General features: G+C 40.3%; 1 protein-coding gene across 1 annotated transcript in view; it reads right to left on the reverse strand.

The window, feature by feature from the left end:
• The window catches only part of PAPPA (pappalysin 1), a 236897-nt gene that overhangs the window by 127637 nt on the left and 84171 nt on the right, over positions 1-25089 (reverse strand). Inside the window, exon 8 of the mRNA XM_045563088.1 lies at positions 534-662. Coding sequence (XP_045419044.1) covers positions 534-662 — 129 coding nt within the window. The remainder of the gene's footprint in view (positions 1-533; positions 663-25089) is intronic.

A 25089-nucleotide genomic window follows, 5' to 3' on the forward strand; every position in this document is an offset into this window, starting at 1 on the left:
AACTTATGGTGAGTTGGAATATGCTGCTATTTTTACAGGCCTTTGACCCATTTTGCAAAATGTTGATACAACACAATACAACAGAAATAACAAATAAATATGCAGTTTTAACAGATGTAAATGGTAACCAGCAAACAATGTAAAAGTGTTTCAACCTAGAGGAACCATATCCTGTTACCTGAATGTAGGCTTTGATGGAAAAGACTAAGAGAACCCTTGTAGCACACATAAAACAATTAAGAACAAGAGCAAATGGTAGTAAGTGCATAATGGTAGCTCTATCTGAATCATACATTGTGTTACATACTTGAGAAATGCATGTGTTCCAAAAAGAGTCACTGCTTTTCTTCTGAGGACAGCAATTTGAAGACCAATTGGTAAACGATTGGGGATACTTGGTAACTCACAGATCATATATTGAAGAGTATTTCATAAGCATTTATGGCCCTTATCTGTTCATTTCAGCCCCCTAACCGTCTCTTGGCCTAATCAGCATCCCCCCTCCTCTTCTTTCCTCAGCTAGATCTACTTACTTCTGGATAATTCCGTCACCACAGTACCCACTTCCATGGGTGTATATGGCAGCAGGTGATGGCTCACTCTCTTCAGTTCCCGAAATAGTTATGACCCGATACTGGTACACACTGCCAAGATTTAGATTCCTGGAAAAAATATAAAGAAGACTATTAGCTATAGAAATACAATGCTGGGGGCAGACAAGGAGAGAACAGAAAATTGATCCCCTGGAGTACGTGCTGTCAGTCTTGCTCATTTTTGAAATCAAATGCACATTTAGTTATCTAATAATTTTTACTGTCTACTATGGTTAAGGCACAGTTTTTATTGTCTGCTATGGTTAAGGCAGTCTGCTAAGCATAATGGACTACACTAAAATGTACAGCAGTAATAACTAACATCAATTGACTGATTAATAACCGTGTATACATTACTAGGTGCTTTTTCTATCTTTAATTGAAGCTTTACAAAAACCCCTGGTGGAAAAGTATCAGATGGTATGTGATCCATAATGAAGGTGTTTGAGAGAAAGCCATCCAGAAAAAATAAATATGATAAGCAAAAGCACAGAGGTGGGAAAGCCCCATGATAGAGTCTCTGGGCATTTTCTTAGCTTTTTCCCTCATTTAAAAACCTGAGCAGAAACCTCATTACAGGCGAGCAAGGTCCTTCCTCTTGCAGTGTATACAGTGATTCTCCTCCTCCCTGTCACTCACTTCTCCCTATGTCTTTCACTCTTGACAACAACAATAATAATAGCAGCATCCATTAATAGAATATCAGGCCCTAGGCTAAGCACTTTTCATGCATTTCTTATTCGAGAATCAAAACAACCCTACATGGCTGCTAGTATTTTCATGTTGATTTTACAGATGATGAATCTGAGATAGAAAAAAGTTAGGCAATTTGCTTACAATCACATGCTATTAAGAAATATTTTATATTCTGCCTGTCCAATCCATATGTTAGGTCTGTTTTAATAACTCATCCTTTGCAAAGTGGGGTCATGTCCTGGAATCCCATGGGCTGGTTCCTGCCAGATTTCCCATTTGCCTAGATTGCATCTCCCCTCAAGATCTCCTACTACCTGTTCTGACTGCCTCACCGACAAACCACCAAATGAGTGCGATTACTGCCAAGCAACCTCCAAGGCGAATATATGTTTATATCAATTTCCATGACCAAATCTCCACCCCTATATCCTTCTTGACCATTTTCAAATGGAGGTGTTATTTCTCTATTTTGTTTCCCTCTGTGTTATTTATTTATTTTTTAGTAATGATAAATTACCATGGGAAAAACACAAAATGATAATGAAGAGAATTCCTATCAGATTCCTGAGTTGGGGGGGGGATTTCATAAACAAAAGGGTGATGTCAAAAAATCTCAAGTTCTCCTGCCCATCTGTTATTTCAGCTGCTGTTAGGGCTGAGGCTGTTTGGATAAGGCCAAAAAGATAACAGGTGCAGGGGCAATGGGCGAAGAATGTCTTTTGATTCTCAACGCAACGATGAGTTGGAGTTTATGAGCACTGAAGGACTCTGGTAAGGAACATAACCTTCCTGAGAATGTTGGACGTATTACCCCAAAGGGAGTTTGTTTTAGCAGCACTGGAGCTACTAATATTGGAGGTAGAACAGAAGGCACTGGAGACTTTGTGTTCGGTCAATGAAAACGAAGTAGGTGAATACACAAAAATCTTGAGACAGTGTATGAATGAATGATGGTTGTCTTGTAAACCTCTGGGATGCTAATTTGTTGATAGAATTATAGGCTTTACAATTTCTTTTATCTTATTGCCTATTTTACCCACCTCTAGGTTAATGAGTGTATACATTTTCTGGTGATACTTCTAAAACCAGAGTGGGGTGGGAGAGAGAGTGATACTCTCAGGGGATACACAAAGATACAAAAATGTGACATGTATTCTATTATATATTCACTTTGCTCTAAAATGTGGAGGCATGTTTTATATTTCAAAAAATGGTCATGCTACAAAATAAAATAAGAAATTTGCTTCAGGCTACATCCCAGGTCCCTGGGGGCATATGGCCCCTGTCTAAATCGATAGGCCATTTCTGCAGAAGAGTGTGAGAGTGTCAAAAGTACTTCTCTACATTGGGGTTTTCACTTGTGGTGTCTGTCACAAATGATTTGTGGCTGATAATATTTAAGGCAGTTGGCTAATATTTGTGAATGTTTTCCTCCTGCCCCCACCTTGGCCTTCCTCCTCCCCTCTTCCTCCTCCTCCTCAATAACATCAATACAGAGACAAACAGACATGTTTCTGTCCTGGCTTCATCACTCACTTGCCAGGAAGTCACGGACAGAAGTTTTACCTCTCTGGGCCTATTTCAAAGCAGTCATAGACCTGGCCTCACACCATTCTGCAGATTGAATATGAGAACATATAGAAAGCACGTATGTGTCTGGTCTATGACAAACAGTTAATCCCACTGCTCTTAATACTAATCATCTGCATTCTTGTTCACTGAAATTATGCTATGGTCTTTTCAGCAGAAGGAAGGACTGACAGATAACTACATGCACCTTGGTTAGCTATGCCCATGAAGATGGGGCCACCACCTATCATGTGTGCCATGGCCTGATGGAAAATCTTGTTTCCACTACATCATTTAGCTGGAATACCTCAGTGCCTGGCAGCTTACTCTCTTTCCAGGTGACCCTTTCCAACTTCCGAAAATTCTGGATCTCAGAAGGTTTGCCTTTACCCTGCAGCAAAATCTGTCTCCCAATAACTTCTTCCACCCACCATCCTCCTCCTTACCTACCAGCATCACATACAACACATCTGACTGGTGGAGAAAACTTAATATCCCTCCTTCTTCCAACTGTGTGTGCATGGCTCATGTATCATCTCCCAGAAGATTGTCAGCCTCTCTTTGAGGCAGTGGCTGTTATTCTAAGTTTTCAGATAGAAAAATAGAAGTCAGAGTCATTTACTTAATTAAAAGGCAGGGAAGGGGGAATGGGTACAACTGCTACTGACAAGATTATGCTTTTCCACTGAAAAATTCCTACAATAAAACTGCATTTTCTCTAGGTTATAGTCAAAAGTGATGCTCAACAAGAGCTCTTTTCTCAAGAAACTAGATAGATTTTTATTTGTTTGTTTTGAGAAGGACAAGTTAGTAGCTTCTGAAGGCTTTGCCAGAGGTTAGAACCTATTTCATGGTTAGTCAAAAAGTAGGATATTTTTGTCAAATTGTTCCTTTCAGCTGCTCCTAAAACCATCTGGAAAGCCTTACTACCTCTTAAACTTCTTTACCTCCTGTGCTTCCTACGTCCAAACAGACCCTGAGCCCTCTCAATTCCCCTAACCCCAAAGCCTCAAGGCCACCCTCTCTTTATCTCTGTTGCCACCAGCATCTCAACCTTGACTGCTGAAACAGCCTCTGTCTTACCTCTCCTGCCTCTAGCATCTCCCTTTTCCAGCCTTTACAGCATCAACAGAATATTCTTAGATCCAGAGTCACTCCCAGCTCAGAATCTTCTCATTTAGTGCGATGATGGAAACTTGCTACCCACTTACTCTTTGTTTGGAACTAAAACTTCATCTGATTATGCATATGATTATTTTGGCCACTTCTGATTTCCTTCAAAGAAATTTGAATGCCATTTTAAGTTTTTTATTTTAATTAACCATAATTAATATTTAATCATCAATTCTTCAAACTACATATCAGATTAATTTTATGTTTCTTTGTTTTCTTTTTTTTTTTTAAGTGATGGTGTCTCACTTTTTCCCTCAGGATGATGGAGTGCAGTGGTGCAATCGTGGCTCAATGCATCCTTGAACTCTGAAGCTCAAGTGATCCTCCCACCTCAGCCTCCAGAGTAGCTGGGACTACAGAGGTGCACTACCATGCCCGGCTAATTTTTCTTATTTTTTTGTAGAGATAGGGTCTCACTATGCTCCCCAGGCTGATCTCAAACTCCTAACCTCAAGTGATCCTCCTGCCTTCGTCTCCCAAAGTGCTGGGATTACAGGTGAGAGCCATTGCGCCCAGCCTAATTTTATGTTTCTAGCTAACAAATTTAAATATGATGGGAATATTTAGCTATTTTGAAGGCATTTTTTGGTGGATTCTTTGCATGCCTTTTTAAAAAACTTTCTCAACATTCAGCCATCATTCTTTTGCAAATAACTCAAATGACATATCTGCTTTAGGTTTGCATTTCTGGCAAGTTCAACACAACTGCTGGCATTTCTAATCAATATGATTTGTTTGGTATTCCTTCTTAGAAAGTCATATCGACGGTAAATGTATATCAAATTTGGAGCACAACCTATAGTAAAATTTAGTTATAGATTATTAAATCATTATCTTAAATATAATATTTACATAAGGAGGCTAAGTGCCCTATGGCCTAAGCTTAAATATTTAAATACACACATGCATAACTTTAAAGTGTTGGTATACAGTTAATATCATGATAGGCCAATTAAAACCTATCTGAAATCTGTAGGCAGTTTACTTCATTCTTTTGGGTCTGTTTTTCTATCTTTTAATTAGGATATATGATTCTTGTTCTATACCAACGTGAAGATAAAATGAGTAATACAAAGGTACTATGGGAGGAAAGGGAGAGAGAGTCTCATTACACTACGGAAACATCACGTTTTGCTTCTTCTAGGAACCCTCTCTGAGCCCCTGATTACTCATTATTGACCTCCTATTGTTTCCATATCATAGTATTCATTTATCATCGTCTATCTCTCCAAATAGTCTGTATAACTAAACTATGCTGTTCTTCTTTACAATTCCATCTTCTGGAATAAAAATAGCAATTATAGTTTTAATTTGTTGCCTATGAATCCCATGCTAACACTATGCCTCATACTTTGTATGTGCAATCTCAACCCAAACAACAATCCCTTGAGTAATTAGTATTATTGTCCCCTTTTTCTGATGAGAAAACCAACACTTAGGTAGATTAAGCTACCTGCCTATAGTCATGCTGCTTTCGTCATGGGGCGGGGACTTGAACCGGTTCTGTCTAACTCCATCTCAAGACAGTGCTCTCCAGAGGTGGAAGTCCTCTGCCAGCTGCTATGAACTGGAAAGCACAGTGGAATAGAAATCAAAAGACCTACTTTTGAATAAAAAAGAGTTTATATACAAAGACTTGTTGGAAAGATCTGGAAGTCACAAGACACAAGTTCTCCTTGAAATACTACCACTGACTCACAACCATGGACAAGCCATTTCCCTTCTCTGATCATCCATCCATTTCTTCATCTATGAAATGGGAGTCTGGGAAGAATGTGATGATCAGTTCTGCAATCCGCAATTCTAATTTAGTGAGGAACGTAGTGTTGCGCCTTTTCTGTCTTGAGCTGTCCTACAGGCTAGAAGCTACCTGAGCAGTTATTAATAAAATTCTGCCCTGAGAATCGGTGTAGGTCAGGACCTACCACCCAGACTGGCTGTACTAGAAGGCATAATGGTAGGACCACCTGGGATGCCTCTGGCTCAGGAAGAGCCCAAGTGTTCCAGTCTGGCCTCGGGCTAAGAAGCAGAGGGTAATGCCTGGGCACTTTGTATACCAGCTTCTAGCCAAGAATGGGAAGGGAAGGAAACAACCATTCTTTGAGCTTGAGATATTGTGCCAAAGACTTTACACATACTGTTATTTTTGTTTTAATTAGAAAATATTTCAACTATATAGAAAAGTACAGAGAACACTATAACAAATGTCCATAGATTTACTACCCAGATTTTTCAAATTATAACATTGTGCCATGTTTTCTTTGTATCTTTTATTTATTTTGTGAAAGAAATAAAAAATACTGATAAAGTCTCAACCCTCCATCTCCCTCCCATACACATTTTTATACTTTTTGTCATTATATATTGTTTTGCATATTTTAAGTTTCATAGATTTTTTTAAAATATTATACTTATGCATCTGGCTTTTTTCCCCTAAGCATTATTTTGAGATCACACATATTGCTACATGTAGATTTAGCTTACTTATTTTCACTGATATGAGTATTTTGCTGTAGGAATATATCACAGTTTATTTGGCTGTTCTTTTCTTGATAGATGCCTAGGTTGGTTCCTTTATTATTGCTATTATTGTTATTTAATCTTTTTGTTTGTTATTTCCAACAATGTTAGTTTAAACATTTGTGTTAATGCTCCTTTGTGCATGGAGCAAAAGTTTTCTGAAGGAAAAATAGCTAAAAAGGTATCGTTAGGTTGAGGGTTACTGCCTCTCCAACTTTATTAGATATTGCCAAATTATGCTCCACAACCGTTGTACCAATTAACATGTCTACCCACAGACTTCTCATTGCTTCAGGTCCGTGCCAGCACTTGATTCTGCCAAACACTTAATTTTTTGCCAATCTGATGGCTATTGAATGATATTTAATTATTGTTTTATTTTGCCTTCACCTTATTACTAACAAGCCTGAATATCTTTTCACGTATTTGTGGACCACATAGGTTTCTAGTCATGTGGACTGCCTGTACATCCTTTTGCCTATTTTAAATTGGCTTATTTTTTATTTTTCTGTATTAATATGTAAGTATTATATACTTATATATAATGGATACTAACTTATTCTTTAAAATTAAAGGAGCTGCACGTACCATTCTCAGGTCTATGACTCCAATTTTTTTCATTCTGTCTATGCTGCTTTGATGATTAGAAAATTTTAATTGTTTCTTTCATAACTTGTGCTTCTCATATCTTATTGAATAAATGTTCTTTTACTCTAAGGTCATAAGATAGTCTCTTTAAGCTCCTTTCAATAATTTTACGGTTTTGTTTTTTACATATATGGTCTTAATTACCTACAGTACAGTTTTGAAAATGATTTGAAGTAAGGACATTTCTCTCCCAAATATGGGTGAACTATCTGATTAGCATTAGTCGATTCTTTTAGGATAATAGTTAATCCTCTCACTACTGAATTGTAACACTGTCTTTGCCATATATCGTTTCAGTACTTGCACAAGTTTGTTTCCAGGTTATCTTGTTTCATTGGTCCATTTCTTATCTATCATCTTATCAGTGCCAGTTTATCTTAATTTCCATAACTATATGAAAGTCTTGATTTATGTTATGAATTCATTGTATACTTTTGTTTTTGTCTTCAAAAGAGCCATGAGAAGTTTTGTTCTTCCATGTGAATTCTAAGTTTCATTCTTAAGAATGCCTGTTGGCATTTTGATTCCAATTTCACTTAATGCATAGATGTATTTGAGGAGAAAAAGCATCTTTACAATACTGCATTCTCCCATTTACACATACAGTTTATCTTTTTATTTATTTAGGTCTTCCTTTATGGTTTCGTTAAAGTTTTAAGGTTTTCTTCACAAATATTGTGATGATTTTTTTTATTAGAAATAAATTCCTGGGCCGGGCGCGGTGGCTCATGCCTGTAATCCTAGCACTCTGGGAGGCTGAGGCGGGAGGATTTTTTGAGCTCAGGAGTTTGAGACCAGCCTGAGCAAAAGTGAGACCCTGTCTCTACTAAAAATAGAAAGAAATGATTTGGACAGCTAAAAAATATATATAGAGAGAAAAAAATTAGCCGAGCATGGTGGCATATGCCTATAGTCCCAGCTACTCGGGAGGCTGAGGCAGTAGGATCGCTTAAGCCCAGGAGTTTGAGGTTGCTGTGAGCTAGGCTGATGCCACGGCACTCACTCTAGCCAGGGCAAAAGAGCAAGACTCTGTCTCAAAAAAAAAAAAAAAAGAAAGAAAGAAATTCCTAACCAGTATTTTATAGGTGTCAATGTTATAATCAATAGTAGCTTTTATCTATTCATACACACATATATCATATACACTTGTATATGTGTAGGTATGTGTGCATTCTATAGTTTGGGGATGATAAAAATAATTGAGTTTCATAAATTGATTATAGGCTTGAGCCAACATGCCCAGTCTAAAGTCAAAATTTAATATAAAACTGGCCCTTTCTCTTGATGCCTTCTTTACTCCTTTGTGTTTTTAATGTTGATACATGAACTCATGTTCAGTGGTTTTTATCTGTGGGAATCATGTGTTCCCTGGGTCAACCCTATGTCCTCTCTCAGAGTGATTTTATGTTAATTTCTAGGTACGCTTGCAACATCACTGACCTAGAAGCTTTGCTTTTTTTCCAGTTAATTTCTCAGCTCAAGCATTCTCAGACCATACTGAACAGTATAAATTCAAACCTCATATCTTTGTGAGGTATGAGACAGTGGTTATAAATCCACTCAGATCCTAGGCAAAGAAAGGCAGTGAATTAGGTCGGGCACAGTGGCTCACACCTGCAATCCTAGTACTCCGGGAGGCTGAGGAGGGAAGATCCGCTTGAGCTTTGGAGTTCGAGACCAGCATAAGTAAGAGTGAGACTGTCTATACAAAAAATGGAAAAATTAGCCTGGTGTGGTGGTACATGCCTGTAGTCTCAGCTACTTGGGAGGCTGAGGCAGGAGGATTGCTTAAGCCCAGGAGTTTGAGGTTGCAGTGAGCTAGGATGGTGCTAGTACACTTTAGCCCAGGTAAAAGAGAGAGACTGTCTCAAAAAAAAAAAAATGGTCAGTGAATTGTCAGACTGTTAAGATAGGCAACTAGTCATACACATATGCATATATATTTTCTTTAGTATACCCTTTCATTAAACATGTGGATTTTCAGCGGTCCTAACCTTATTTTAAAGTCCTTTGTTCCAACTCATCACCTTGCAGAGTTGCAGGGCCAAATATCCTTTCCTGGAATAAGCAAGGATATATAAGCCACTCAATTGCCAAAACTTACGGCTCTCTCTTATCAAACAATAACAACAAAAAATTAGATTCAAAGCTTCCCTATGTAGTTCTTAGTTCTATTTTATTTCTTGCATGTCTTGCCCCTGGAAATATCCTTTTTTATTTTTCTGATCTCAGTCATGCATTTTAAAGGATGCTGGTTATATCTGTTACATTCTACCTAGAATGTCTGGATGAATGTTCGCATTGGAAATATTTTTAGATTATTAGTTCACCAAATTTTCACATACTATTTCTAATATAAACCTAAAAAGCAGAAATTATATCAAAAACTATTTCAGTTGAGACTTCAGTTGAGTAGTTCAGTGGATCTGCCTACTGTCAGAGAAAGAGAGTAATTATAAACCTGCTTGACTCTAGAACTCTTGACCTTCCATGATATTGAGCTGACTTCTTGGAAGAGCACACTCTGGTGAACCAGGCATTAATATCCAATCAAATACAGGGCACTAAAGCTATTTAAAGATAAGGCAAACTTCCCTTCATGGCTCTGAAGTATTTTAGGGAGTTTCAACTCAGACTAAAGTACATTTTATTTTATTTTTTTAATGTAGAAATGCAGAGAAAAATAGTTTCAGCTCTAACATATCTGTAGAGTGGGAGCTGAATTTTTTTTTTTAAACTGGGAAGTGATAGTATATTATCACAATGCTTTATTTTTTTTTCCTAACAATAAAAATCATCTATGCTTATTATAGCAAATTAGAGTGCTACATGAAGAAATTAAAGTATAATCATCTCAAATTCTACCACTATTGAGACAGCTACCAGGAACATTCTGGTCAACTTCCTCTCATGTATCTTTTTATGTACACACACACACACACACACACACACACACACACACACACACAATTTTGTATAAATATAAAATAGCAAATTTGTAATATCACTTCATCTTTAGTGTTCATGAAAAAAGAGTGTAGGAGACATAAATCCAGCTAGTTAGCTTTATGCTAGCTAATTATATTTATGCCTTTAATCATCTTAAAAATTTCTGAATAAATATATTTATGTTACTTCATTTGTCCACTCATTCATCCAAACAGCATTCATTGGGTCATGCCAGACTCTACTAGGTTTCCCGGATGGTGTATGTTAGGTGTTTCAAGGACAAAGAACACTAGCTTTTCCATTGCTTTATATCTGTGCCTAGCACAGTGCTTGGCACGGAATAGGATTTCAGCAATATCTGTTGAATGAAATAATAGTTTGAGATGATTACACATGGGAAAATGCAAAAAAAATTGGATAATGAGTATGGCATTCTGAGCAGTAGTAACGGCATGGATCAGGACATAGGTAAACCTTCTTAGATAAAGAACGGTTTGTCTAGACTGAACTTCAGGGTGTGCCAAAGGAAATGGTAAAGTTTTACTAAAATGGCCAGGTGCAGTATGCAATAAATGGCTGGAGATTCTGAGGCATCTTGGGCGTAAGTCATTGAGTGGAGAATCACTGTCGTAAAATCTGGGAATTGGATGCAGTGATTTCCAAAGCCTCTTCCCTACTTCCAGCTGTAAAAGTCAGGAGGTAGATATGCTAACAGTCATCGAGATAGGGAATCAGCATCCAGTCTTTGCAAAGCCTGGGCTCCTCCCACACTCACTTTCCCTCCCTCCAGGTCCAGGCACTCAGTAGACTGCAGTCTTTCCACTTCAGGTGCCCCTTAATTAAAGCAAAGCTGTGATGCTGAGGTCCCATTGCCAAGAAAGAATCTTTGTTTGGGAAAATGGTCTTTTGTCTTGCAATGTGCATCCTCTTATTCCTCCTGGTGACCATTGTGAGCTTCAATCCATGTTCTGGATTAAATAAATGAAGAATGAGGTCTGAGAATCCACTGGGCATTTGGATCACCTCCCCGTGGGGCTAGGATCTGTCTCTCACACAGGTAATGCAAACCTCATTCTTTTCATACTGACTGTGCTGTCCTCACTCTATATAAGTCTCAGAAAGGAGCAATTGTGTACATGCAGCTGATTAATTCCAGCAGCCTTTGATATAATTGTCCAAAGCTTTGCCCTGGTACTAATTTGAAACACAGTAGCCAATTTAATAAAACTAACAGTTTGCAGCCAAGGCCTTTGTTATTTTGTTTTAATCATCTTTTACCACCAATTGAAATGCTTTTCTACTTTCTTGGTGCAATGAAACAAAATATAAGGGAAAGAATGGAGAGAAAATGTGGAAATTATAAAAGATCCAAAGCTTCAAATCCTGGGATAAGGTAACAGCAGTCCTGAGATTTAACTGGTTATTTGTGTCAGGCCGAGATTTGAAGGGAAGACATTTACCAGTTTGGGGGAAATGCCACACCTGGATAACATTAGAGAAGGGAGAGAGGAAAAGATCTACAAAGGACTCTTGTTTTTCCTGAATGCAACCAAAAGCGATGTGTGACAGCTTTCCCCAAACATTCTACTGGTGATGGACAGGTCACTTGATTACAGAGCAGGGGCTTGTGACAAGCTGACCGGTCGCCAAGGGCTCTGGGAGCCAAAACACCAGATATAGTTGGAGGTAAACAAGGAATGCTGCATAGTGTGAAAATCGAGGCCAAGTCGGGGCCAGCGAGTCCAGCGGAGGGACCCGGTGACAGCTGGTGATTGAGCGGCACTAACTGAACACAGTTGTTGAGGACCAGGGGCCAGTGGGGAAAGCCATCTCCTTTCTCCTCCCTGTGGCCTCTCTGGGTGGCCAGCAATTTTATTACTGGCAGAGGGTGAGCCCAACAGCATTTTCGAATTTGGCACCACATCTAAAACTATTTGGGGGCTGGGCTGCTCTTTCTTCTCTCCGCCGACCCTCCCCATGAGTGCCTTGGGTTCCGTGAAAGCCGGCGTGCAGTTAGCAAACTACATTTCCCCTCAATTTTGAAACCCATGTGCACTCGGGGAAAATGTAATCCTTATGTTTCTGATTCATTTACACTTAACTCATCAAAACACTATTTTGTAAGAGCTATTTGATGTCCATGAAGTCTTCTGAGCCCTTTTGTAAGCCTTGCTTCTTAGAAGCAGGAAGTCACATTTCTGAGGAGAGGGAGAACTTGAACCTAAAAGGTTGAGTTTGTTTTGAAATGAGGGCTCTTGGAGGGTCACGTGGACCCAGGGCTTAGCCAAATGTGTGCTCTCATTTCCTCTACCACCCCCCAACCCGCACCAGCTGCCATGACATTACGACGTCAGCTCTCTATGATTTCATTCCCAGCAACCAAGGGAAACGTCTCTAGGATCGGAGAGGGCCAAGCTCAGATTTGAGTCCCAAGGTCTGGCCACACTCCAGCATTCTGTTATGAGGGAGAGGGAACACTTGGATTGGGAGTTAGGAGCCCCATGTTCAACTCTCTGCTCTGCCATCAAATGGCTGTGGGACTCTGAAAAAGTGGCCTCCCCCCCTCTGGGCTCAATCTTCTCATTTGTCAAGTGTCAGTGCTGGCCTCGACGCCCTTCAGTGCTGCTTCCAGGTCTGAGAGTTTCTGAGTCTAATTCCTAGAGAGTAGGAGGTTTGAGCATCTCAGAATTCTCTCTGCTTAAAATGTTTGGAGACTGAATTTGTACACAAGGAGCTTAGCTCAAGAAGGAAACACAGAAGTGTAGAACTCAGAGTTGGGTGACTCCAAATATCACTCCAAGCTTCTCCTCGTGGGATGGATACTAAAGCCCGGAGAAGGGAAATAAATTGCCACAAGTCATACTGCAAATTAATGGCAGAGTCCAGCTTTCCTGGCATTTCTGACCAACATCCTTGGATGGGTGTTTCTAAACTTTTCATTTCGCAGGCTATTGAAGCTGGGGCAGAAAACCGACTTCTACTTCCCACTCTGACAACAGGAATGTGAAAGCCAGCATCGGAAGGGAAGGGGAGCTGAGGCACAGTGAGGTGGTGTCTGGCTTGTATTAAAGCCCATGAGTGAATGATTAATCCTGGGTAGAAAACAAAGCCTGTGCCTTGTAACGTTATAGGTATTAGTGCTACGGAAGATTAACCCCTCGACCCCCCACGAGACCTCTTCAGAACATTGAACTACACTTTGAGAATCAGTGGATGATGAAAACAGGTGGTCTCACAGGTCCTTTCTATGCACTCCCCCCCCACCCTGCCACATGTGCACACACACACACAGGTACTCATGCATGTATGTGCATGCACACACACATGCACACAAACACGCACATGCACACCTCAACTGCTATGGCCCATGGTGAACTGTAGCTGTATGCCTGCTACTGAGTCATAGGCTAGCAACTGGAAGGCACTTTTGAACTCCTCCTTCTCCTCTCATACCAGCTCAAATATGTCTCTGTATTTACACTCATTCTCTGTTTCAGTGATGCCAGTCATATAGGTATTTTCCATGACCCACTCACCTGTCTCCTCATTCTGATTAGTTATCAGGTACCTCTATCCTGTTAATAATGCTCAGCCCCATCCAGTTCTCTCCATTCCCCACTTTATTATCCTAAACCAGTGTCATCAGTTTTGGCAACATTGTTTTAGCTGCTTTGCCATTCATGCTCTATGCCTTCATCCCTACCTCTACCCAGATATCCACATATAGCAACAGAGATGCTCTCAAACCAAATCTGACCAGCATCTTCTCTAACCTAAAGGTACTCAGTGGGTTCCCAGGATGAAGTCCAGACCTTACATCCTGACACTCTGGGATGGGCATGATCTACTCCTCAACCTCTCTGGTCTCTTTGATCAAACTCTCTTTCTCAAATTTTACCCCTCATCCACCTCGAGCAAACAGTCTCACCTCCCTTCCCTGGCTAAATCCTTCTGGCCTTGGCTCAGATGCCACCTCTTCCAAGAGGTTCTCACTGACCCTTTAAGCTGGGTCAATGAGCACCTAGCCTGTGTGCTTTCCTTATCATAATACCTTTCTCACTGTTCAGTTATCACCTATTTGTTTTTCTACTTTTCACATTAGCTCCTGGAAGGCTGGTACTGTCCCTTACTGCCTGGATTATCTCCACTGCCTAATACAGGGCTTGTTATAAAACAATGCTAAAGAAAAGCCTGTTGAACGAATGAAAGACTAAATTACACCTTCTGGCCCAATCCCTTCACTTTAAGGGCTAGAAAGCTGTGGCCCCAAGACGAAGGGACCATGCTATAAGATTCTCATTGGTCTTTTGATTCTCTAGCAACTAATCCACCTTAGAAGTTAAAAGAAAGACAGCCAATATACCAGATATCGATCATATTATCAGAAATTTCTGACCACTTATTGACGTGCTGTAGGGTTTATTCATTCATTCATTCATGTATGCATGCAATTATTTGTGAGCATTTATTGACCATCTGCTTGATGTCTGACCTCGTACAAGAAGCTGAGGATAGAGGAGAAGGTGGCAAATATTACTTAGCCCCCCCCCCCCAGTATCTCACTGTCAAGTCAGCATGCCACTCAGGAAAAACACATCAGCACATTTGGAAGTTGTCTCAAAGGGAGCACTTTGTAAGCCCTGAGAGAGAGGATAAGTCTAGGAGGAGTTCTGAGAGCCCCATTGTGCCTGGAAGGCTTTCTTTAGATCGTGGTCAGTCCCCAAGTTCAGAGTCCAGACTTACTGACAATGTGACATGTATAATAACCTGCTGCATCATTTTCACTGAATTAGATGCACCCAGTGCAGGTGAGAGCTCAAGGATGATCTAAACAGAATGTCAGAGCTATGACCTTCAGGTCATCTCCCCTACCCCTTCATTTTATAGAAAGGGGTCTAGGGCCCACCTGACCAGGGACACAGCAACATTTCAGGATACCAGTACTAGAATCCAGGTCTCCTGAGCCAGGGACAGCATGTGGTGTGTTCTCTCTCTCTCTCCATCTCTCTACTCCAGGTAGTGTTTCAGAGAGACTGCTTCATGTGTGTGTCTGTGCAGGCCAGAGTGTTTGCCTCTCAGATAGACTCTCTGGCCTGGCTCTGGCCAAGAAAAAGCCTAATGAAAACCAAACAATAGAAAGAATCATGAACATTAAATCTTTATAGTTCACCAGATTGCATCATGTTCTTACAAGTCTATTATCTCATTAGTTTTTCCTATTGCCCCTTGTGAAACTATAAGGACAGGCATCATCACCCACTTTGTCCAGGGGAAGGATTTCAGGCTCAAATAATTGAAGAAACCTGGTCGGTTGTGTGCTGGGAGCCAGCTCTCTTAATTCCAAATTCAGCATCTCTAAAGCTATGTCTGAGGTTCCTGTTTTAACAGACACAACATAAACCCACCAAGACCTGCCCTCATGATTCTCAGCGTCTCTAAGCACAGACTGAATGGATTTTGTTCATGCCTCTTGCCAATGCCCAGTGTGAGATAAATTCCTCCATTCTTCTCACATCTGTAATTGCTCTGACAGCTGTTATTTTCCTTCTCTTTCCTCTTCATTTATTTGTTTTCTTAAAAATCAGGAATTGGAGCAGCACAACCAAGTCTAGTCCATCCTACCTGCCCCTGGGGTGAACAGAACAGAACAAAGTAGGTGACACCAGGACACCCATTGCAACCTGATTTCACACTCACCATTTTCCATAGGAGCTTCCTCAGGAAAGCCAGTCCTATAATATGCGACAAGAAAACAAGGGACCTTTTCCAAACAATGTCAGAGACATTCCAACAATCTTGGGAGATTCACGATGAATAGGAGCATGTTCTGTGAAGTTCTGCAGAACAAGCCCTTTTAAGCAGTATTTAAACTAACATTCTCTGCAAACCAAAGACCACTTTTTCCCTCTAAGAGCTGCTACGAATCTGCCATGACACTATTAATCTACAGAAATGTATAGAAATACTTGGACATACCACGATTGCTCCATTTCTTTTCTGCTGACAGGTATAGACATCTTTACTCCAGCAACGAGGAGCCATCACTCCTTCCCCAAGGGAATAGTATTTATTTTCTTGTCCATTTCCAATGTTGCTTTATAAAAAGTCTTGACTTGAATGTGCAGGCTCTGATCATCCCTGAGGATGAGCAACCATCTCAATTCTAACCAATAGTCCTGCCTGCCAGTAAGTTTCTTTCCACTCGGGTTTATTCATGCGTGTTTATCAGAAGAGGCACAAGGTTGTAGTCATTAAGATTCCTGCCTCCTGACTCTTCCTGAAAGAAGTTTCTTGAAGTCTTGAAACATTAGTTTCCTTAGCTGTAAAGTGAAACTAATAAAAACTCAAAGAATTTTTTAAAGGGATTAAATGAGAGAAAATATTTTAAAGTGCTTAGCACAGTGCCTGATATGTAGCCAATAAATGAAAGATATAATTATGACACTTGTGTGACACTTGTGGAATAACACAAAAAGTTTCTCACTTAGAGACATCAAACCTATCATTTAACCAGCTGAGCGTGTGGGGGCTAGTTATACAGTTTCTCTGAGCATTTCCTATGAAATGGGAAAAACATCTATCTGTTGGGGTCATTAGGATATTCAATTAAGATCATATATTAATGAGAACTGTGTCAGGCCCACTATGACTACTTAATACATTTCTCCTGTCGTCATACAGAGAACAGCCTAGTACATTTTGGATAACTCAAACGTACAATTGAAAAGCTTTTTCAACGCCTTTAGAAATCATGCGAAAGCAGGAAGGGTTATTATGTTAACTACACACAATTTTCCATGTAGAGTATTGTTTTCATTATTTATTTATTTATCTGTCTATTTGTTTGATTATTTATTTGCTTATTTTAACTTCAACAAATTAGTCTAGAATTGCCATTATTAAAAAGTCAAAAAACAATAGATGGTGTGGTTGTGGTGAAAAGGGCACGCTTATACACTGTTGGTGGGAATGTAAACTTGTACAACTGCTATGGAGAGCAGTATGGAGATTCCTCAAAGAATGAAAAGTAGACCTACCATTCAATCCAGCAATCTCACTACTGGGTATCTACCCAAAGGAAAAGAAGTCTTTTTATAAAGAAGACAATTGTGCCCAAATGTTTATTGCAGCACAAATCACAGTTGCAAAGATATGGAACCAACTTAAGTGCCCACCAACTGATGAGTGGATAAAGAAAACATGCTGCATGTGTACCATGGAGTACTACTCAGCCACAATAAAGAATGAAGTAATGTCTTTTGCAGCAACTTGGATGGGACTGGAGAACACTATTCTAAGTAAAGTATCTCAGAAATGGGAAAACAGAGACCACATGTTCTCACTTGTAAGTGGGAGCCAAACAAAGGACGTACAGGGTCATAAAGAGCAGTAATGGATATTGGAAACTAATATGAAAGTGAGGGCCGGGCGCGGTGGCTCACGCCTGTAATCCTAGCACTCTGGGAGGCCGAGGCGGGTGGATCACTCAAGGGCAGGAGTTCAAGACCAGCCTGAGCAAGAGCGAGACCCCGTCTCTACTAAAAACAGAAAGAAATGATCTGGCCAACTAAAAAATATATATAGAAAAAATTAGCCAGGCATGGTGGCGCATGCCTGTAGTCCCAGCTACCCGGGAGGCTGAGGCAGTAGGATCCCTTAAGCCCAGGAGTTTGAGGTTGCTGTGAGCTAGGCTGACGCCATGGCACTCACTCTAGCCCAGGCAACAAAGTGAGACTCTGTCTCAAAAAAAAAAAAAAAAAAAAAAAAAAAAAAGTGAGAGGGTGGGAGGAGGTTGAGGGATAAAAATCTACCTACCAAGTACCACGTACACTATTCTGGTGACAGGCACACTGAAAGCACTGACTTCAGCATGGTAAAATGCATCCATGTAACAAAAAACACTTGACTCTCTAAATTTTTTGAAATGAAAAGAAAAATAATTTCAGCAAATTAGTCTCAATCTCAGAAGAATGTGGATGGCATCAGAATTGGGCAGATTATTTTACCTTTAATGATTTGCTGCAAGAATGGTGGAATGGACACCCTTCCTGCTACGTTGCATGAAATAGCAATTTTATGGTTATGGAACCAGATTCTATTACTTTGCAGAGAAGAATCTCAGCATACTGTGAGCAGAAATGGGCTGTGTAGCATCAGTTCTGCTTTAGCTCTGAGCAAGTCCAGTCCTGTGTATTTAATTGCCCGTTTGGTATCTCCTCTCATGAGACTCTTAGACATCTAAGACTGGACTCTTCATCTACCCCACCCCGGAACAAGATGCTAAATTACAATCTATTCCTCTGTTTCAGGAAATAACATTTCCCTCATTCCAGACACTCAAACCAGAAACTGGAGAGTCACTGCACACCTACTTCTTAAACCCCTTGTATTCAATATATTGCCAAGTCCTGTTAGTTCTATCTTTAAAACAGACCACCATCTCATTCACTTTTCTATGCAAATAAATATCCTCTCTGGTTTGGACTTTAGCAATAACCCCTAACCGGACTCTCTCACCCTTTCTCAATCCTTTCTTCACAGAGCCTGCAGAACAGTATTATAAAATCACAGATCTGATTGGTTTAGCTCCCCTATTTCACAAGGAATAAATCCAAACTCCTTAACATGAACCACTAACACTCTCCTAATCTGGCCCCTTTTAATCTCTCCAGTCTCATCTTCTACAGCGTCTCCCTTAATTTAAGGAGGAATTACACTCTATTATAACCTCTTGTAATAATACTCTTCAGTTTGTAATTATATTTTTATGTATGCTATTGTTCAGCCTAGCTCTCCTACCAGATTATAAGATTCAGAATCACACTGCCAGCACAGAGACTGACATGCAGCAGGCATTCCACATTAAATGTTTGAGTGAATGAGCAAACAAGAGAATGCATTTATCAACAGAGCCTTGTGTCCATCATTTAACTTATGTGGGTCTCAGTTTCCCCATCTGTAGAAGAGAATCCATAACGACCCACTCACTTTAAAGTCTAGAAGTGCATCAGACTGGTCCACGGAAATTTAGGTAAGTGATTTTAGTGGTGTTAGCACCAAACAGGGGCCTTTCGAAATCGTGAAGGTACCTGGAGACAATCAGTACTGCTAAGGCTGCTGCAGACCCTGGAAAGCTGTTGATTTTGCTAAGCCCTTTTGCTTATCCTAATATTCCCAGAGCCCGTATTTCATTCTGAGAGGTACTTGGCCTAACACTGATGAGAGGGAGTCACAGGTGGATCATGCCCAGCTTCTAGAACTAGAGTGAGATTTGTGCTGACTACGTGCCCCCCTGGGCAGAGCTAGGAACAGTGGTATTCATTCTGGGCTCGGAAAAACAGCTCTCACTACTGATACTGCTCATCTCTCCTGGAGGGCAGGACAGCAGAATGCTGGCAAAACCATGCCGGGCAGGAGAAGGCCTCATTCAGGAAGGGGTCCAGCCTGGGTCATGCATTTCAGCAACAGGTTACTGGAAACCATGCTGGTCTGGCCAGGCCCACACTTTCTTAAGCCTCTTCCTCTTCCTCATATACTTAAATATTCAAAACATTTTGCCCTCTCCTGTTTTTGGTGTTTATTCTATTGCTTTTGGAAACAAGAAAATCTATTTCAAATATCTACTTTCCCCACCCATCAAGATGCCACCTTGTCCATTGTCAGTCCTCATAGCAATGGCTGGGCTCTACTTTTTGCCAGGCATATACCCTTTGGAGTTAGGCAAAGAGGTGTAAAACTTAGCTCTAGCATATATTTATTATCTGTGGGACCTTAAATGAATGACTTTACCTCATTGAGTCTCAGCTTCCCCATTGAACAATCAGGCACACTAATACCTGCACCTCATTGGTAGGTTTATAAAAAGTACTGAGCATATCTGAGGTTTCTACTACATGGTAGTTATTACTAGCATGCTGTTAGTACTACCAGTAGTAGATGCCACAGCTAATACTAACACATGTGAGGGCGGTTACACTTAGTGACTAAATTGAGGCTTTACTGAGGGCAGAAACAGGGTTGGTTATTGGTATCTATTGTACGTTCAGAATGCGGCATGCTTCCTAGCACAGGGAGTATATGAAATTAACATTTGATAAATATTTGAATGCATAAATGAAGAGTCAGGATAACTTCTTCATAAATGCTAGTTCCCTCCTGACTCTCTGTTTCATCTTGGATTCGAATAACATTGATGGATATGCAGGAGGGCTGACATTAAAAATTCTAATCTAACAGATTGGAAAACTAAGATGTGAAGACATTAAAGACCAGACCCATCTTAAGGATATGAATAGACAAGTCACAGAACAGGAAATGTAATTATCTGGTAAATATTTGAAAGGACGTTCACTTAATAACATAGAAAAAGAATGTTAAGAAGTCCTGTCTCACCCATCAAATAGGAACAGACAAAGCACGCTCATTGTTTCAAATAGTAAGTAGTGACAATGTGAAATAGCAGGTCTCGGCACGCGCTGCTGGTGGGGTGCAGCTAGTTCACCCTCTCAGAATGTCACAGATGTGTCCATTAAAACACAAAAGGCCCATAGGTTATGATGCAGCAGTTCCCGTTCTCAGTATCAACCCTAGAGAAATGCTTGCATGCATGTGCTTACAAGGAGGTTTGTGCAAGACTGCTCACTGCAACACTTGTTTGTAATAGAAAAATGTGTGAAATGACCTAAATGCTCATTATTAAGGGTATGGCTGAATAATCTGTAGCACACTTATACTATGGAATACTGAGCAACAGTTAAACAGGAATGAAGTATATCTATGAACCAAAGTGGATACATATTCCAAAGTAATACATTTCCCACCTCAAAGCACCACATTTGATCTGTGATTGAGTATGCACTTCTGCCATGTTTGTTCCTTCCTGCCTTCATTTGCCAATCTTGACTGGACATCCACTTGGTTTCAACTATTTGCACTGTGGCAAATCTGTTCGCGGATCAGCTGTTATGCATTCTTCAAGTTTCGGTGAGACATGACTTCCTCCAGGAAGCCTTCCTTCCCCACTGAAGCTTGGTTAGACACCCTTCCCACAGCCCCTCTGTGCTCCTCCCACCACGGCACTTTTCATGCCGCAGTGTAATCACCTGGTTCCCCCTTTACCCTGTGTACTCATGAGGCCAGGATCACGTCTGCATCAGTCAGGGCTGGATTCCTGGTTCTAGCACAGTGCACGGTGCAGAACTGACACTTCATAAATATTTGTTAAATGAGACAAGTGTTACTTAACATGGTTATATTAGATTTTCACTATTTGGTTGATGAATGAATGAACAAATTAATCATACAAGAGCAAAGAACAGACGACTGGGTGAGAAACAGAAAGAGCCACAGAAAGAAATGGGGCTTAGAAAAAAAAATGAAGTGGTAACTCAGCTTGAGAGCCATAGAAACAGCTTCCAAGAGCCACCTGTGCCTCCATTTGACCCTGATTTGAGCTAAACTTTCCAAATCCTCTGAGGCTTAATATGGAATCACATATCAATGTTATGGCTAAGATCTGAAAGCAAGAGACCCATCTTTTGAGAGTTCCCACTTTGTGCTGCTGGTGACTCAATTCTTCAGTAATTCATTCAACAAGCATTCATGGAGCCCCTATTCTCTGTCATGTAAGTGTGATAAATTTTGTACTTAAAAACACAAACCAGGCGAAAGAAAAAACCACAAGCTCCATTAAATATAATATAACCCACACTGTGATCAAGGACCCAGGGTCATGTTATAAGACATTCATGTTCCAAATAGGCTGGGATCCCAGTGATAGCAGCTCAGCTAGGCTTCATTATAAGTTACTAGAGGACACTTCCGGTCTCTGTTCAAGTGTCACCTCATCAGAGAGGCCTTCTAAAATCACTAAGTCCTACCCATCTGAGGTTTTACGCAATTGCATGTTTCTTTTTTTGTCTCCCCCAACTACACTGTAAGAATCAATGAAAGCAAAAACTTTTCCCTGCTCTCTTCATTATTGCATCCCCACTGGCCATAAAATAGTTGAGTTTATGGCAGGAATCAATACGTATCTGTTGAGCAAGTGACTTGATAAGTGAACTAAATTGTCTGGTGGATGGAGGGTCCAAACATTTGGAGTCCAGAGGAAAAATTTTGGATCTGATTTGTAAAATATGGACTCCCAGGAGTGTTCACCCAGATCGTATGAAAATCTCCTTTCCTTATGTTTATTCATTTCCCCCAAGAAGCATATTGAGAATGCCAAGGAGGTGAGGTAAAATAGATATGGATTGTGTTGGCAGCTTTACAGGTCTGAATGTGAGAGCAGAATTAATAGATTACTAAATTGGGATACACAAATAAGCCAGTTGGAAGAGATGACTTCTAAAAATGTTTCTAGTTCTAAATCGAGGATCCTAAGATGAGAGAGGCACAAAGCAGATAACACAAACATATTTATTCAACCAGAGAATGAATGCGTAAGAGCACCAGCTTTGGAGTTGACAGTTCCATATACAGACCCCAGCTTTACCACTTGATAACTATAAACTCTGCCATCCACATCTCTTCTCTGAGTTTCAGGTCTCATCCATAATCTGGGGATAAGACCATCTACCTTGTGGGATTGTCTGGATGATAAAATCAAATGTTCTTATCTATGTAAAGTTCTTAGTAAGTGCTTGACACATAATGCATGCTTAAATTATGGCTTCGCCATTTCTCTTCAAGTGCTCAACTCTTTCCATCCTTCATTACAGATGCATTTTAAAAATATTTATGGAGTGCCTACTTTGTGCCTAGAATTATTCTAGGTACTTGGAATGTACCAGCAGACAAACAGGCAAAAATTCGAGTCCTTGAGGAGTTTATACCCTAGTTCTAAGCTTAGGTCTCAGTTCTCCCAAGTTTGTGTTAGAAATCTCTGCTTCTGTGTCTCTGTTTCTTCTATCAGAGCATTATTTTACTGCAGTGACACTGCTTTCCTATCTGCTCCTTTTTCCCAAAGAGTCTGAGTACCCTGAAGTCTTGGCATCACAGGATCACGATTTCCTAACACAGTGCATGGAACCTAAAAGACACCCAGTGAATATGTGTTGATGAATTGGTGGATGGGATGGAAGGATGAGTAGATAAATAATGAGAGTGAGCTGCTAATCACTGCCCCTGGTTTGCTTTATACTTCACTTTCTTAGTTTTGTCCAGAGTCTTTACTTCTTGGAGAAATCTGTGGATTCCATGCAGGCCAAGGAGCACCAGTGCTCAGTGCAGAAGTACTTGACAGCCAAACTGGGAAACAGAAGCTTCTCTGCTTTTTCTTCCCAGCCAGAGGCATAAGGAACTGGCTGTGTGACTCGTGCTACTGGATCCCAAGGGTGGATCACAGGTGACTGTGAACTAGTGCTCTCTGATTTGTAATCCTGTCTTCCACTTACTATATCTAGACATTTGCCCAGATTGGATGCATTTCTCAGCTCTAAAATTCTGCCTTCACATAATTGCAGTAGGAGGTAGTAGGGGTAGCGGTTACAAAGGTGAAATTTGGAATTAGATGAGTTTTTCTTTTTATTTCAGGATATTATGAGGGTACAAACATTTTGGTTACATTCTATGTCTTTGCCTCACCCAAGAGAGGATTAGAGGCATGCCCTTCCCCTCTACAATGCTCACTGCGTCCATTAGTTGTGAGTTTACCCCCCAAATCCCTAACTCCTGGAGAATATTACTACCATGTGAGCACCATAGTGTTGATCAGTCAGTGCCAATTTGATGGTGAGTACATGTGGAGCCTATTCTTCTGATCTTGTGATACCTCAGTTCGGATAATGGGCTCAAGCTCTATCCAGGAAAATATAAGAGGTGCTAGGTCACTGTCATTTCTTATAATTGAGTAATATGGAATTAGATGAGTTTTAATCCTGTCTCTGTCATTACTAGCTGTATGAGGTTGGATCAATCATTTCTCTGAGTTTCAGCTTTCTCAGCTGCCTCATAAGTGTTTGTAAAGCACTTAGAGTAAATACTTAATAAGTCGTTGTGATTATTACTGTTATTGTCCACATTTTAGTAGGGCACCCAGAGCCAGTGAGGCTCCTTATAGACAATCTCTGCTGAATGCTTTTTACTCAAAAAAGTGTATGAGTCACCTGCCACCTAAGACATCTTCTCTGTGTCTAACCACAGTGAGGAGCTTAATGTGTTGTCCTCTCATTTTTCAGATATGGAAATTGAGGCTCCAATAGGTAATACAAGGCGTCTTGATGTCACACGGTGAGTTAGTTACTAGCAGCGTTGGCGCTAGTCCCCTTCTCCTCTGCTAATGTCAGTTCTTATTCAATGGAGGGGTTTCCACTTAAGGGAGATGGAGATGTTCCACATTTCTTCCTTGCCCCGGCCAAAAGTAATCAGTCTACTAGAAGTTTCCATGGGGTAAGCACAGAAAGCTCTCTCTTCATCAATGTCATACCTTGGGAAACTATCTCCAGTGTAGATAACAGAAAGAATAAATATTTTCGTTGAAAGAAAAAAATGAAGACAAAGGTTAAAGGGAATCATGTAATGGGTTGAGCCAGAGAAGAGAAAGAAAGCATTTTTCTCTCTCCTCTTTTTCTCCAAAACAGTCTTTATATAGAACTTGTATAAGAGCCAATTTATTTGATATGGAAAAAATGTGAAAGCAGCAAAACACACACACACACGAGGTATTTGTGGTGGGATTCAGAACTCAAATTACCAAGAGATAAAGGAGTTGAAATGGTAGGTGGATGTGGAATTATGTCTTTCCGTTTATCCAGAGTGTCAGAGAGAACATTTAGGTCAGCAAGCCCAGCCCAGCCCAGCCCAGGTCTCCAATACACTCCGTGGGACTCAAGAGAGACAAAAAGGGAGCCCAATCACTGCCTCACCCTAGCCCTTGTGCTTGTCACATATTAGGGATAAAAGTAATGTTTGGTGAGTAAATGAACGAACAAACTGTGCA

The sequence above is a fragment of the Lemur catta genome, chromosome 10, assembly GCF_020740605.2.
Source record: "Lemur catta isolate mLemCat1 chromosome 10, mLemCat1.pri, whole genome shotgun sequence".
Taxonomy (NCBI): domain Eukaryota; kingdom Metazoa; phylum Chordata; class Mammalia; order Primates; family Lemuridae; genus Lemur; species Lemur catta.